The sequence below is a fragment of the Barbus barbus genome (genome assembly GCF_936440315.1).
Source record: "Barbus barbus genome assembly, chromosome: 11".
NCBI classification, from domain to species: domain Eukaryota; kingdom Metazoa; phylum Chordata; class Actinopteri; order Cypriniformes; family Cyprinidae; genus Barbus; species Barbus barbus.
This window is the reverse complement of record NC_136739.1, coordinates 29,387,991-29,401,339: the sequence shown is the minus strand read 5'-3', so window position 1 is coordinate 29,401,339 and position 13,349 is coordinate 29,387,991. Positions and strand designations below refer to the sequence as shown.

Below are 13,349 nucleotides of genomic sequence, written 5' to 3'. Positions count from 1 at the left end.
ACCTTAAACAAAGCCATACTTAATCAGACTTAAACAAAATATTACAAAAATGGAGTGAAATAATTAAATAATTATTAAATAATTAAATATGGAAGTTATCCACTACAAAACTTTAATTAAAATGAAAGTTAAAAATGTTTTTATGTATTGCCTAGTTTATGCATGACTAGTTGTCACATGTTTTATTCTAGTAAATAGCGTTTTTAATTATTTAAACCTCTCAGATGCATGAGCTTTTGTGAAGAATTAGTCCACCTGACCTGTTATAACCTTCTTTTCATCCTCTATTCACTTTAATCTCAAATAAATAGATTATTTATATATTAAACTATCATAGTATAGAGACTCAAACCTGCAGTAAATAAATATAAATAAAAGTCAAGTTAAAACTAATAACAAATGTGAAAACAAATACATGTGGGAATAAATATAAAAATAACTGAACACATACATACGTGCAAGAATAATAAAATTAAACACAGAAAATAATAAATTAGGACTAAGTTTAATAAAATTAAAAACTTTTATTGCATTGCATTTACTTATTACCTGTAATTGTTAGTGATTTATTGCTTTATTTAGTTATTCTGCCGGTTTGGGCATGCATGAGTCGGTGTGGCAATGTTTGCTGTGATGTGCTTCTGGAGGAACTTTAGGGAGGCGCGTGAAGGGCGGAGTTGATCTTTATTGAACGCGCCTCGGAGGAGCATCAGTCAGTCATAGAGGAGTGACGAATCAACAGGAATGGCTCCGGTGTTAGTCAAACGCGTTTTAATCAGTGAAAGCGTCGATCCATGCTGCAAAACGATTCTGCAGGAGAACGGCATTGAAGTGACGGAGAAGCAGCAGATGACTAAAGAAGAGTTGATTGCAGAGATTCAGGTAAGTGAGTGATTCTTCAACTGATTGACTCTCAAGTTCAGCAGCAACTTCTCCGGAATATCAAGTGCCTTGATTTGAAGCGTCCTCCAAAGCAGCAGCAGTGACATCAACTCGGTGTGTGTGATGAGATATTAGCATGTGAATGTGCTGAAGATTGTGTGTGTGTGTGTGTGTGTGTGTGAGACTGTCACCCCCCCTCCTCCTCCTCCTCCTCCTCCTCTTCCTCCTCCTCCTCTTCACGAGTCTGATGCAACAGCAGCCTGTATCTGCACCATATGAATCGTTTCCTAACTAATAAAGACCCCAAGTAAACCATCAGTTTATGTATTCGAAGTATTGTAACGTGTGTTTTGCTCTGTGCATGTGTTTTTAGTTTGTACATTTTTGTTGTTTTTTAATTATTAGGTATTTGCTTGGATGTGATGTAAATAAAATGCATTTTTCTTTATCAGGAAGGCATGTGCATTACGTAAAAAGCCAAATGCATGTTGACTTGTCACTATTGTCATGCCACGTGCTCTGCTTAGGAAGTAACATGGCAATTTAGTTTACCTGTCTCAAATATTTTTCTTTTTTTTTTCTCCCAAGAATTATGATGGTTTAGTCGTCCGATCAGCAACCAAAGTTACTGCTGATATCATCAATGCTGGCAGTAACTTGAAGATCATTGGACGGGCCGGAACTGGAGTTGATAATGTGGATGTGGATGCAGCAACTAAGAGAGGCATTATTGTCATGAAGTAATGAAGCATGTTGAGTCTTGCTCTGACCTCAGTTCTGTTTGTTTTCAGTGCTAAAGCAGGTTGCTCTAGTCGGGCACTCTTCTTACTTCTTTTCTTAATTTAATAGTTCACTCAAATATGAAATTGTCAACATTTATTGCCTCTCATGCTAACATCTTTGGAGATGTGGGTGAACTATTCCTTTAACAAATTGGTATTTGCTGGAAAGGAACCTGCCCTCAAGCCATCCAAGATGTAGATGAGTTTGTTTCTTCATGGGAACAGATTTGGAGAAATTTAGCATTACATCACTTCTTCACCAATGGATCCTCTGCAGTGAATGGGTGCCGTCAGAATGAGACTCTAAACAGCTGATAAAAACATCACAATAATCCACTCCAGTCCATTAGTTAACATTGAAAAGCAAAAAGCTGTGTTTGTAAGAAACAAATCCATCATAAAGGAAAGGAATTTGACTAAATAAAAATAAATAAATAATCTGTCATCATTTACTCCCCCTCAAATTGTTCCAAACCTGTAACCAAATAGTTGCTGGTTCCCATTGACTTCTATGGAAAAAAGTACTATGGATGTCAGTGGGGACCAGAAGGTGATCAAACAAACAGCTTTTCACTTCCCAAGGCATGAATTGATGGAGTGGTGTGGATTATTGTGATGTTTTTATCAGCTGTTTGGACTCTTATTCTGATGGCACCCATTCACTGCAGAGGATCAATTGTTGAGCATTTCTCCAGATAGGTTTTGTTGAAGAAACAAACTCCTCTACATCTTGGATGGCCTGTGGTGGAGAACATTTTCATCATTTTCATTTTTGGATGAACTATTCCTTCAAGTAGAATGGCCAGGAATCCTTTCCTAAATGTTTTTTTTTTTTTTATGTCTTTTGTTTATTCTTCTTTTTTTTTTCCCTCCTCTTCATATTTTAGCACTCCGAGTGGAAACACAATCAGTGCTGCTGAGCTCACCTGTGCTCTTTTGATGAGCTTATCAAGGTAAACTGGCTAAATTAATTCTGTTTATTGTTTTAAGGGTTTTGAGATAATTATATTATTAAATGTTTTAATTTTCAGAACTCAAAAATCTGTGATGTCTATGGGTCTGAAAGAGGGTTAAAAAAAAAAAGGCAAATAAAAATTGGGTTTTAAACTGAGTTTTGGACTCTAGACGTATAGGTGGACCTCAGAAGGAAAAAAAGACCTGATATAACCCCTCTAAGTTGGATTTATTGTTATATTCCTATTACATACCTAAAGAAATATTAAAAATATTTATTAAGGTTTTCTGTATTTCCTAGACATATTCCACAAGCTGTCATGTCGATGAAGGATGGGAAATGGGATCGGAAAAAGGTATGTGCACATTTTGTCCTCTGTGTGGCTGTTGGCAGTATGTTAAAGGCTTTGCATTATGGGATAGAGTATTGCATTCACAATCATGTTGTATATTGCACATTTTGGCAAATCATCCAGGTATTCTACACAGACTGAAAGTTTGTGCATAACATACAGTACATAGTGCAGAAACCGTTGTGATTCCATAGCCATACTTTCCCGTCTGTGTCAAGCCAGTCATCACTAATCGATTGTGATCACTGAATGTGTTGCTCCACATTGTTGTGTTAGATAGCTGAGTGCTTTGCTAATGATTTTGCAGTTCATGGGCGCAGAGCTGTATGGAAAAGTTCTTGGGATTGTGGGGCTTGGAAGAATCGGCAAAGAGGTGGCGACAAGAATGCAGTCCTTCGGTATGAAGGTAAGATCATTGTGTCCTAAAACCTCTTCTGACTCGAAATGCAAATGCAATTTAAACTTTAATTTTTCTTTTTTACTTATTGCATTCCTGATAGACCATTGGTTACGATCCCATCACCCCTCCAGAGGTTACTGCGAGCTGGGGCGTGGAGCAGATGTCTCTGGAGGAACTGTGGCCACAGTGTGATTATATCACAGTCCACACTCCACTCATGCCCTCCACCACAGGTACACACAAACAAAACATTTTGACAGCTTGCTGCACAATTCAGTAAAAAAAAAATAGTGATTATTTGGCCTCATATTGCTGCTGCTTATGTGCCAAGACTAAAGGTCTTTGCACACTGACTCCAAAATTCACGTTAAAAAATAAATACAAGCTCACATTGTGTCTTGTGTCTTTACACACTGCCTCCGAAACTTTCGTCCGTCATAAATTTTTTTGGATCCGGTTAGATTTTCTGCGTTTTCGCATCCGCAGCAAGCATTTGATAGGAAAGGATGACGAATACGAAAAAAAAACGCATACGAAAATTTCGGACTCATTGTGCAAGGACCAGGGTTACTCCACCCCAAAATGAAAACTTTGTCATTAATCACTTACCCCCATGTCGTTCCAAACCCGTAAAAGCTTTCTTCGTCTTCAGAACACAATTTAAGATCTTTTTGATGCTCTCTGACCCTCCCATAGACAGCAATGTAATTAACACGATCAACGTCCAGAAACGTAGCAAAGAGATCGGTAAAATAATCCATGTGACATCAGGGTTCAACCGTAAAGTTACGAAGCTAAGAGAATACTTTTTGTACGGAAAAGAAAACAAAAATAGTGACTTTATTCAACAATGCGTCTCCTCTGCGTCAGCGTAGTGAATATTCTCCAAAATGGCGCTGAAAAGTATTTACAAAAAGTATTCTCGTAGCTTCGTAACTTTACAGTTGAACCCCTGATGACACATGGATTATTTTACCGATCGTTGATCGTGTTAATTACATTGCTGTCTATGGGAGGGTCAGAGAGCTGTCAGAAAGCATCAAAAATATCTTAAACTGTGTTCCAAAGACGAATGAAACTTTTACGGGTTTGGAAAGACATGGGGGTAAATGATTAATGATAAATGATCATTTTGGGGTAGAGTAACCCTTTAAAGACTAAAATCCTGAGTGATTTTTTTTTTTTTTTTGTATCATTGGTATACTTGGTGATAGGAGAAACAAAGCTTTTCAAAACACTGAATCAATTAAACCAATTACTTGGCAAAATGATAGAATATATTGCAGTTCTAATTTAATTAATTTTGTCTGAATTGCCCCAGTGTAAAATCAAACATTTGGTGTTGTGCTACATAGGTCTCCTTAATGACACTTCATTTGCTAAGTGTAAGAAGGGTGTGAAGGTGGTGAACTGTGCCCGTGGCGGCATCATCGATGAAGCCGCTCTCCTCCGGGCTCTGGAGTCAGGACAGTGTGGAGGAGCAGGGCTGGATGTGTTTGTGGAGGTCAGAGTTTGTCGATTACTTAGACTGAGAATGGCTTTAGCATCTTGCCACTGGTAAATGGCATTACATGCAAACATATTTAAAATAATACTGATAATGTATTTTTGGGCGAGTTCAGGAGCCTCCAAAGGACCGGGCGCTGGTGAACCACCCCAATGCGATCAGCTGTCCTCATCTGGGAGCCAGCACTAAAGAAGCACAGGCTCGCTGTGGGAAGGAGATCGCCCTGCAGATTGTGGACATGGCCACGGGCAAAGCGTTAGTGGGAGCCGTGAGTCACGCTTAGTTTTACAGTGACACAAATTACTTTTTATGAAAGGGTGTTATTTTCCCCTTGCAAGTTTTTCAGGGACATTTTGTATGTTTATGAGGACATATTATTTTTTCTTAACCACATCAATTCATGGAAACTATTCATATATGCCAAGTAGTTAATTGAAAATAAAAATGTTTAATTTGAACAATTATCAAATACAGAAGTAGCACATTTATTTTTTCAGGACAAACATCAAAGACTCTTGAAGTGATTTTCACCACAGATATGTATCTAAAACTGCTTTTCTAAAAACCTAAATAAAATTCCAGAAACAGGTTCCCATTGTCAGAGAAAACCTGGAAATATCAGGAACATTTTATCAAATTCCTACCTTTAAAGGCAGGGTAAGCGATTTCTGGAAGCCAATGTTGATATTTGAAATCACCGAAACAAATACGCCCCTACCCCAAAATGGTCTCGCCCCTATTTTGATAGATCCGCCCCACATGTAGCCTACGCAACCCAGGCAACGGTTAGTTCTGTGAAACATAAGCCGCTTTTCCACCGAAATTACCTGGAACCAATATGTCCCAGGACCCCCCCCGACCCGTTGCTGTCTGCGTTTCCATCGCAGTCTAAAGTACCGAGAAGATTAGGCTAATAGTCTGGTGACGGAACGTTAGGTCTGCGTGCATTTCTCAATACCAAGTACTCGGACTTGCATCCTCGGTAGTTCGGACTTCACGAGTTAGACTCCGGAGTGTGAGCTCCCGCGAATGGAACGACACAAGTCCGGTAATTCTGCAAAGAGCAGCGTACTTGATAACGTCAGTCAGCTCGCCTTGGCTGCTGTAATCTTCCTCACTGTATTTACAGACGAAATATATCAAACACCACTGCCTCTTTTCGTTTTCATTTAAACATATTAATAGAACAATAGAATAAAGACCAAAGATTACCGGTTAGATTTACCCAAAACAAAATATATCTTAAGTTTATCCACTACAGAGACATCAGAGCCAGCGGCAAATGTCAGAAGGACTAGCCGAGGTTATGCTCCTCTCATTGGGATACATGAGCACTGAGCGACCGGTGATCGCGTGGTGCACACGGCTCCGAAATCGGAGAAGCACATTTTCAAATAGACGCTGTTTTTAAAAATAAACCGCAGATTTGAGTTTTAAACAACTACATTCTCGCCTGAAATACACGCGTCCAGTGTAGGCAGACTTTAGCTGTTGTGGCGTGCCACGTCTGGTGTAGATACGGTGTTACTCACCTATCGAGAAGAAACAAAGTAACCTCGGCATCCGATCACAGGCCTTCCGCTCCTTGAGTTCTCTCCAGCGCTGGAAAGCTGATCTGATATTTACACGGGTCCTACTTCTTGCCTTATCATACCGCAGTCGTTTTCCTCTTTTGTTTTTTATCCACCATCTATATCTTTCTGTCGCTCGGCTCGGCTGTTCACTAAACGCTCTCTCCTGGCTACAAGTTTGTTTTGGTACTCGGCCCTGACTCAGTTTTCTAAAACGTTTTTGAAAAATGACTTGCCCTGCCTTTAAACGACAATGCACTTGTTATCAGTGAACAGCTCCATTAAACTGGGCCTCGGGGACGAGGAAATATTTTTACTCAAAGTACTTTAATGAACTTTTTTTAAACAGTTTCTTTCAGGAAAAAAAAAAAAAACATATATATATATCACATTCAGCTCCACCTCCATCCAATGAACAACCGATATATAAAACCCAGTCCCTGTCCTGCGTTCTTTTCTTTTTCACTCTGATGTATGTCACAATACAGAAGGAAAGAGGATTTTTAATTTACATTTATTCATTTACATTTATTCATTTAGCTGACGCTTTTATCCAAAGCGACTTACAATTGCTATATATGTCAGAGGTCGCACGCCTCTGGAGCAACTAGGGGGTTAAGTGTCTTGCTCAGGGACACATTGGTGTCTCACAGTGGATTCGAACCCGGGTCTCTCACACCAAAGGCATGTGTCTTATCCACTGCGCCATCACCACCCCAAAACACATCAACATATCACATTTATCAGACGCTTTTATCCAAAGTGACTTACATTGCATTCAAGTTACAGTTTCTACATTTTATCAGCTTAATGAATTAATTTTGCCATAAGTTAAATATATTAAGGTTCTGCAATATATAAATATATTGTGGAAACTTAAATTCCTGTAGAGCTGCTTTGCAACGATTTATATCGTAAAAAGCGCTATACAAATAAACTTGAATTGAATTGAACTTTTTTTCCATCTCAGGTGAATGCTCAGGTGTTGGTCAGTTCTTTCTCTCCTGACTCTCATCAGTGGATCCTGCTGGGAGAGTCCATGGGCAGAGTGTTGAAGGCCTGCACCGCTTCTAAAGAAGCCTACAGTCAGGTCCATGTCACATCACTTGGTAGGTGGATTAATTCACCCAAATATGTTGTCAAAATTGTTGTCATTCACTCACTAACTGAATGCGTTCAAAAAAACTCAATCCTATTGTTAGGACAGTATGTACACTTTCTTTTACTTTTGGGAGAAGTCATTTCCACATGATGCAGGACAGGATAAACAAGACTTGCGTATTTACTCAGGAAGAAACCCTCCCATATGTACATATCAGAGCTTGTTGTCTATCAAACACATTTTATTGGATTGTAATAGTTCTACTCTTCTGAGAATTATTCTGTTAATAGTAGGGATGCAACTATTAACCACGAGCAGGTTGAAAATCAATTGAAATTGATTCTGTCCGGCTGTGGTTTTTGCTGTTGGGGTGGCCATATGGGCTTGGGGCATCTGGGAGTTCCCTGGGGGTGGGTTTCTTGGGGGGTTCGGCGCTGGGGCTGCGATCTTGGTCTGGATGGGGTATTGGTGACTCTTGGGTGCTGTTTTTCTGGCGGCTGCATGCGGCGCTACTGGGGATGCCTGTGCCGGCGGACGTAGGTTGCCGGCCTGGCGGCTGCACTATTCCAGGGTTGGTCCGGGGGGGGCTTGGGGTTCTGGGGGCGCTCTGCCTCCCGGTTGGGGTTACGGCTGGGCCTGGGGGGCTTGGGTCCTGGTTGGTGTGCCGCCGGGAGCATGGGTTGGTGCATGCGCTTGGGCCCGGCCCTGGTGTGGGGGTCTTCGATGCATCGGTGCCTCCGCGGGGGGGATCCAATAGAGGCAGGGAAAACGGGCCTAACCTGGGTGTCTTATTGTCTTATGTAGTCTGGGAGTTGAATGAGTGATGGGGTGGGGTAGTTTTTCCTCTGCTGTGGGGTCTGGTGGGCCGCCCCGGGCTGCCATGGGCCCTGGTCTGGATGGGCCTGGGCCCCCCGCCCTGGGCAGATTTGGGGTAACGGGGGTGCCTATGGGGGTCAGCGGGGGAGCTGGCTCCGAAGGGGGGGGTATTTTGCCCCCTCTGATGCTTTCCTCCCCATCCCTAAGGCTTCACTTCTCCCGCTCCATCACACCAACACATAGGTAGGGTTTTGAGGTGCGGGTGTGTCGCTGGGATGCGGGGGAGGTGGTACTCCTCTGTCTCCTCGTGGCCACCTGCATCTCAATCACACATTACAGCTTAGACATTCTCATTACTTACTGTCACATGACACATACATATAGGGCCTTGGGGGTGGGCACACTGAATGGCATCCGGAGGGCGGTCTGTTCATTCAGCCTTCCCTCTGGTGCCAGTGCCCACTTCTCAATTTTAAGTTGCACATAGACATTGAGGGCTCTAGGGAGGGGACGAGCTGACACAAGCTTGTGGAGGGTGCCCCTCCCCTGTTTTAAAGCACCCCTGTTTTAAAGCACCTTAGAACAACACACACCAACACTACATTTGAGCGGGTGAGGTGAAGCATGGGGTCTCTTTTTTTTTTTTTATCTCACACCCCTGTTCTCTGTTCTCTGTCCGGGGCCGGGGGCTGCGAGGATGAGCTGGCCGCCCGGTCGGGGTCTGGGCTGGTGGTCTTCTCTGCTGCTGCGGGGACCGGGGTGGTCTTCCTGTCCCCACGCCAGAGCGAAGGGGGTTCAGCTCCGGGATCGGGCGCTGATTACCCCTCTGGGGGTGGTGGTGCCTGGATCTAGGAGTATAGAGTGCATATAGGGAGTGTGAGTGTGGGTACCATGTCCATTTTTGTGTGTCTACATGTGGGGCGAGGGTGAGAATATTCGTTGCGTGCATGAGGGTGGGAACGTATGCTTGTGTATATGTGTGCTTGTTCGTCTACGTCTATGTGTCAGGTCGGGCCTTAGACTCCACCTCACTCATCATCTCAGTCGACCCCCACCCCACCACCATGCCCTGCCGGTGGAGGATGCCGCCGGTGCATTGGTGGTTTCTCGCGCCGGGGCAGGATGCTCGGGTGAGCGCTGGCCCACTCTCGGCGGTCGCTTGGCGGGGCCTGGCCCTACTGGCCTTGCTGGGCCCCGGTTGGGGGGTGGGGGGCCCTTGGATCTCCGGGCCCAGGGCTCGGTCTGCCCTGGTGTGGTCGGCTGCCGGCGGAGCCTGCGGGCTTGCCGCCACGGCACCCTGGGGTGTCTACACTGTGGCTGTCGGATGTCCCACCTTCGGGCTCTCCTCTGCCCTTTTCTGGGTGGGGGCCGCAGTTGTCCCTGCGGTGGTTCCCCTGGGGGTCCCGTGCCCTGGGGGGCCTCCGGATGTTTGGGGCCTGGGTCTCTTCCATGCCTGCTTCATGCCTTGCGGGATGGGGCTGTTGTTCCCCACACACACACTATTAAACATTTACATGGAGGAACCTTATGAACACAAGCGCGCTCACACACACAGGTGTACACTCAAGCATTCACATTGGTGTAAGAACGGGTGCTCACAGACACACATTGTTCTGATCTGCTGTTGCTTCAAAACTTATTTTGTAATATTAGTTATGCGTGTTGCTCAATAACATTTAACATTTAGAATTTATTGTGATTCATACAGATGTTGGTTGTTGCTGCAGTTTCTCTGATGTTGTGTCTTCTGTTGTGTCTTCTGTTGTTTTCTCTTTTTGTCAGCAGGTATCGAAGCAAATTGTCTGTTTTCTTTTTTGTTTTGTTTTTTTCCTCTCTCTCTCTATCCCCCATTCTCTTTTTTTTTCCTCTCTCTCTCTCCCCCCCTTCTCTGTTGACTTTATCCACAATTTTTTTATTTTTTTTATTATTATTATTATTTTTATTATTATCATTATAATTATAATATTTTTTTATTATTATTATTATTATTATTATTATTATTATTATTTTTTTTATTTTTTTTCTCTCTCTTGTTTTCTCTGTCCCCTGGTCTTGTCGGTCATAGTATGGTTAAATAAAAGGGTATATAAAATTTAATTAATTAATTAATAAAAAAAAAAAATTATATTAAAAAAAAAAAAAAAGGCTGTGAATGATGATAGCATAACTACACATACGTACTGTCATGTGTTATCTGTGTTACTGACAGGCCAAAAAAAAAAAAAAAAAAAAAAAAAAAAAAAAAAAAAAAAAAAAAAAAGAAAATCAATTGAAATATGTAGTAGTCCCCAGCTAGGTAACTAGTTATGATATATATAGGGACTACTTTCAGGCGCTGAGTAATATCATTGCGCCTGCTGCACCCATGGAACGGCAGCAAAATTCCTTGATTATCTGCGTCTCATTCAGCTCCTCTGCTGTTTCATTTCATGCAGATATTTTTTTTATGTATACAGTAGTTTCACAAAACTACCATTCTGACAGACCATTCTGTTTTTGCTTCAAATTTCAAAATTATACAATGTAATTTAGATTATAAACTGTTCATGTTGCATCTATGCAGCATCTCTGTTTGGATCATGATTAAAATGCAGTGGTTGCCTCTAATTTTAAATGGCATTACATTTTATCATTACAATGATGCCATCTTGTGGCTATATATATACACACACACACACACAGTTTTATAACATTTTATTATAATGTAAATATAAAATTAAAAAATATTTAAAATATGTATTTATTTATTTATTGCTGTTCAGGGGAGTCCTTGAAGAAGTCTACTGGGTTTTTAAGCTCAGCAGCTGTAGTTGGTTTGCTCACTGAAGGTCCTCAGAAAGGCCCTAACCTGGTGAATGCACTGCCTCTAGCTGCAGAGACAGGAATTACAGTAAGACTACTTTACAAAAGCAGAGTTTCATATTTTTTTCATACTTAACATGTTAAGTTAAAGCACAAGCGCCATCTAGGTGGATTATTTTCCCAGTATTGCTCTAATCTGTCCCTATTTCACAAACAGGTGCAGACGGATCATAAAGACAATGAGTGTGAGACGTGTGTGCTGGAGGTCTCTGTGAACGGCAGGAGCTATAAGGCTGTTGGCTCGGTGCAGGCCGGGGTTCCTGTGCTGCTGGAGCTGAATGGAAGTGTGTTTCGACAGCCTGTTCCTCTCACTGGACACCTGCTGTTCTTTAAAGCCGTCAACTCCACTGAGCTCCTGCTCTCTGTAACCAGTAAAGACTGATTCACATTCTGCACAAATAAGAATATCTATACACGTATATAATTTATACATGTATACTTGCATAACATATTGCATGTCATCTGAAGCCATATGTATGTCATTGACCCTTGGTCACTATATGCTTTCATTATATGGGCTAAAGCAGTGTGAAGCTTCTTTAAAATTTCTTGAAAGAGAGAAAGACACATGTGACCCTGGACCACAAAACCAGTCTTAAGTCGCTGGGGTATATTTGTAGAAAAAGCCAAAAATACATTGTATGGGTCAAAATTTAAGATTTGTCTTTTATGTCAAAAATCATTAGAACATCAAGTAAAGATCATGTTCCATGAAGATATTTCCTACCGTGAATATATCAAAACTTAATTTTTGATTAGTAATATGCATTGCTAAGAACTTCATTTGGATAATTTTAAAGGCCTTTTTCTCAACATTTAGATTTTTTTTTTTGCACCTTCAGATTCCAGATTTTCAAATAGTTGTATCTTGGCCAAATATTGTCCTGTCATAACAAACCATACATCAAAGGAAAGCTTATTTAAGATGATGTATAAATCTCAATTTCCAAAAATTGACCCTTATGACTGGTTTTAGGGTCACATATGGGTTTGGAATAGATTGAGGGTGACTAATGACTCGTTAAAGTCTGTGTGACAAAATAGGGCTCAGAAAAAGCTTAGTTTATTGATGCTTTTCTATGTTCCTCAGGGGTTTTGGCAGCTGCAGGTGTGGAGCTTCAGTCCTTCAGTGCTTCTACTGCCGGCAGGGGTGAGCAGTGGTACTGCATGGGCGTATCTTCACTGCTGGGGGACATCGGTGCCCTGAAGTCCTTAGTGAAAGAGGCAGCACAGCTCACTGTCTGAATATCTGTCAGTGATCCTGATCTGAACCACGTAACATTCCAGCATCTTAAGCTCTAGCCTGAGTTTCATTGCAAACTGTTGCTCACATTGTTCGTAACACTACATTTCCTAAAATGACAGTATGGAAAAATACTTAATTTTACTTTTTGTTGTTGCTGTTTACTAAAGCCACTGTATTCCAGATATGTGAAAGTGTTTGATTAAAACAACAACAACAATCAGTGCTTCGCAGTGGAGTGTGTCTTTTTTCAACATGCTAAAGAGTTTCTATTTCGGTCCATTTTGTGTAAAAATGACGTTAAATAGCTGATGGCAATTTGTGCTGCTAATATGGATATTCACCAAACACTAACAGATGAGTTTTTTGTTTTTGTTTCAAATCCTCTTTGTCCTTATTAGGGTCGCGAGGAGCTGGGGCTTTATCCAGCGTCTTGAGCCACAGGTGGGGAAATCCACCAAGGTTCACTCACAGATTTTAAGAAGTCATTTTTATTGAATTTCACTTCCTTTGATAGAGCATGAGGTGAAAATGTTCAATTCTTTTACTTCACCATAATTAATGGTAACTGCCAACTTGCTTTTGTGTGTGTAGAGTATGTGTCTGTCATACACACACACACACACACACACTCTCTCTTTAGCTCCTTTTCATTCCCAAAAATATTTTTTGTGTAAACTATATATGTATGTGTATATATAGTGTGTATATTACACGCTTAGCTATTTTTCATTTCCCAAAATATTTTTTGTAAACTCATACTGGCCCTTTTTCCATATACTTGGTGCTTCTCTTTAGTCAGATATGATGGACACTGCTTATCACATGATTTTTTTTTTTTAACAGAGTCTGTGTTGCATACACTTTAAAAACACTC

The 13,349-nt window shown here is 41.3% G+C and overlaps 1 protein-coding gene across 1 annotated transcript; it reads left to right on the top strand.

Moving 5' to 3' along the window:
* Positions 1-359: 359 nt before the first annotated feature.
* On the top strand, positions 360-12,698 carry LOC306877165 (D-3-phosphoglycerate dehydrogenase-like). Its single transcript, XM_079428731.1, has 12 exons — positions 360-882; positions 1,471-1,622; positions 2,552-2,617; positions 2,920-2,974; positions 3,279-3,377; positions 3,472-3,604; positions 4,727-4,875; positions 4,994-5,146; positions 7,420-7,558; positions 11,130-11,257; positions 11,387-11,600; positions 12,320-12,698. The coding sequence occupies exons 1-12, from the start codon at positions 745-747 to the stop codon at positions 12,472-12,474; spliced, it is 1,581 nt and encodes a 526-aa protein (XP_079284857.1). The 5' UTR covers positions 360-744; the 3' UTR covers positions 12,475-12,698.
* The last annotated feature ends 651 nt before the right edge of the window (positions 12,699-13,349 follow it).

What these genes read in the sequence shown, in the direction of transcription:
- LOC306877165 (XM_079428731.1), top strand. Translation starts at nt 745, where the DNA reads ATGGCTCCGGTGTTAGTCAAACGCGTTTTAATCAGTGAAAGCGTCGAT. An exon ending in GGCTGGATGTGTTTGTGGAG is followed by an intron (nt 4,876 to 4,993) that starts GTCAGAGTTTGT and finishes GGGCGAGTTCAG; the next exon opens with GAGCCTCCAAAGGACCGGGC. An exon ending in GCAAAGCGTTAGTGGGAGCC is followed by an intron (nt 5,147 to 7,419) that starts GTGAGTCACGCT and finishes TTTCCATCTCAG; the next exon opens with GTGAATGCTCAGGTGTTGGT.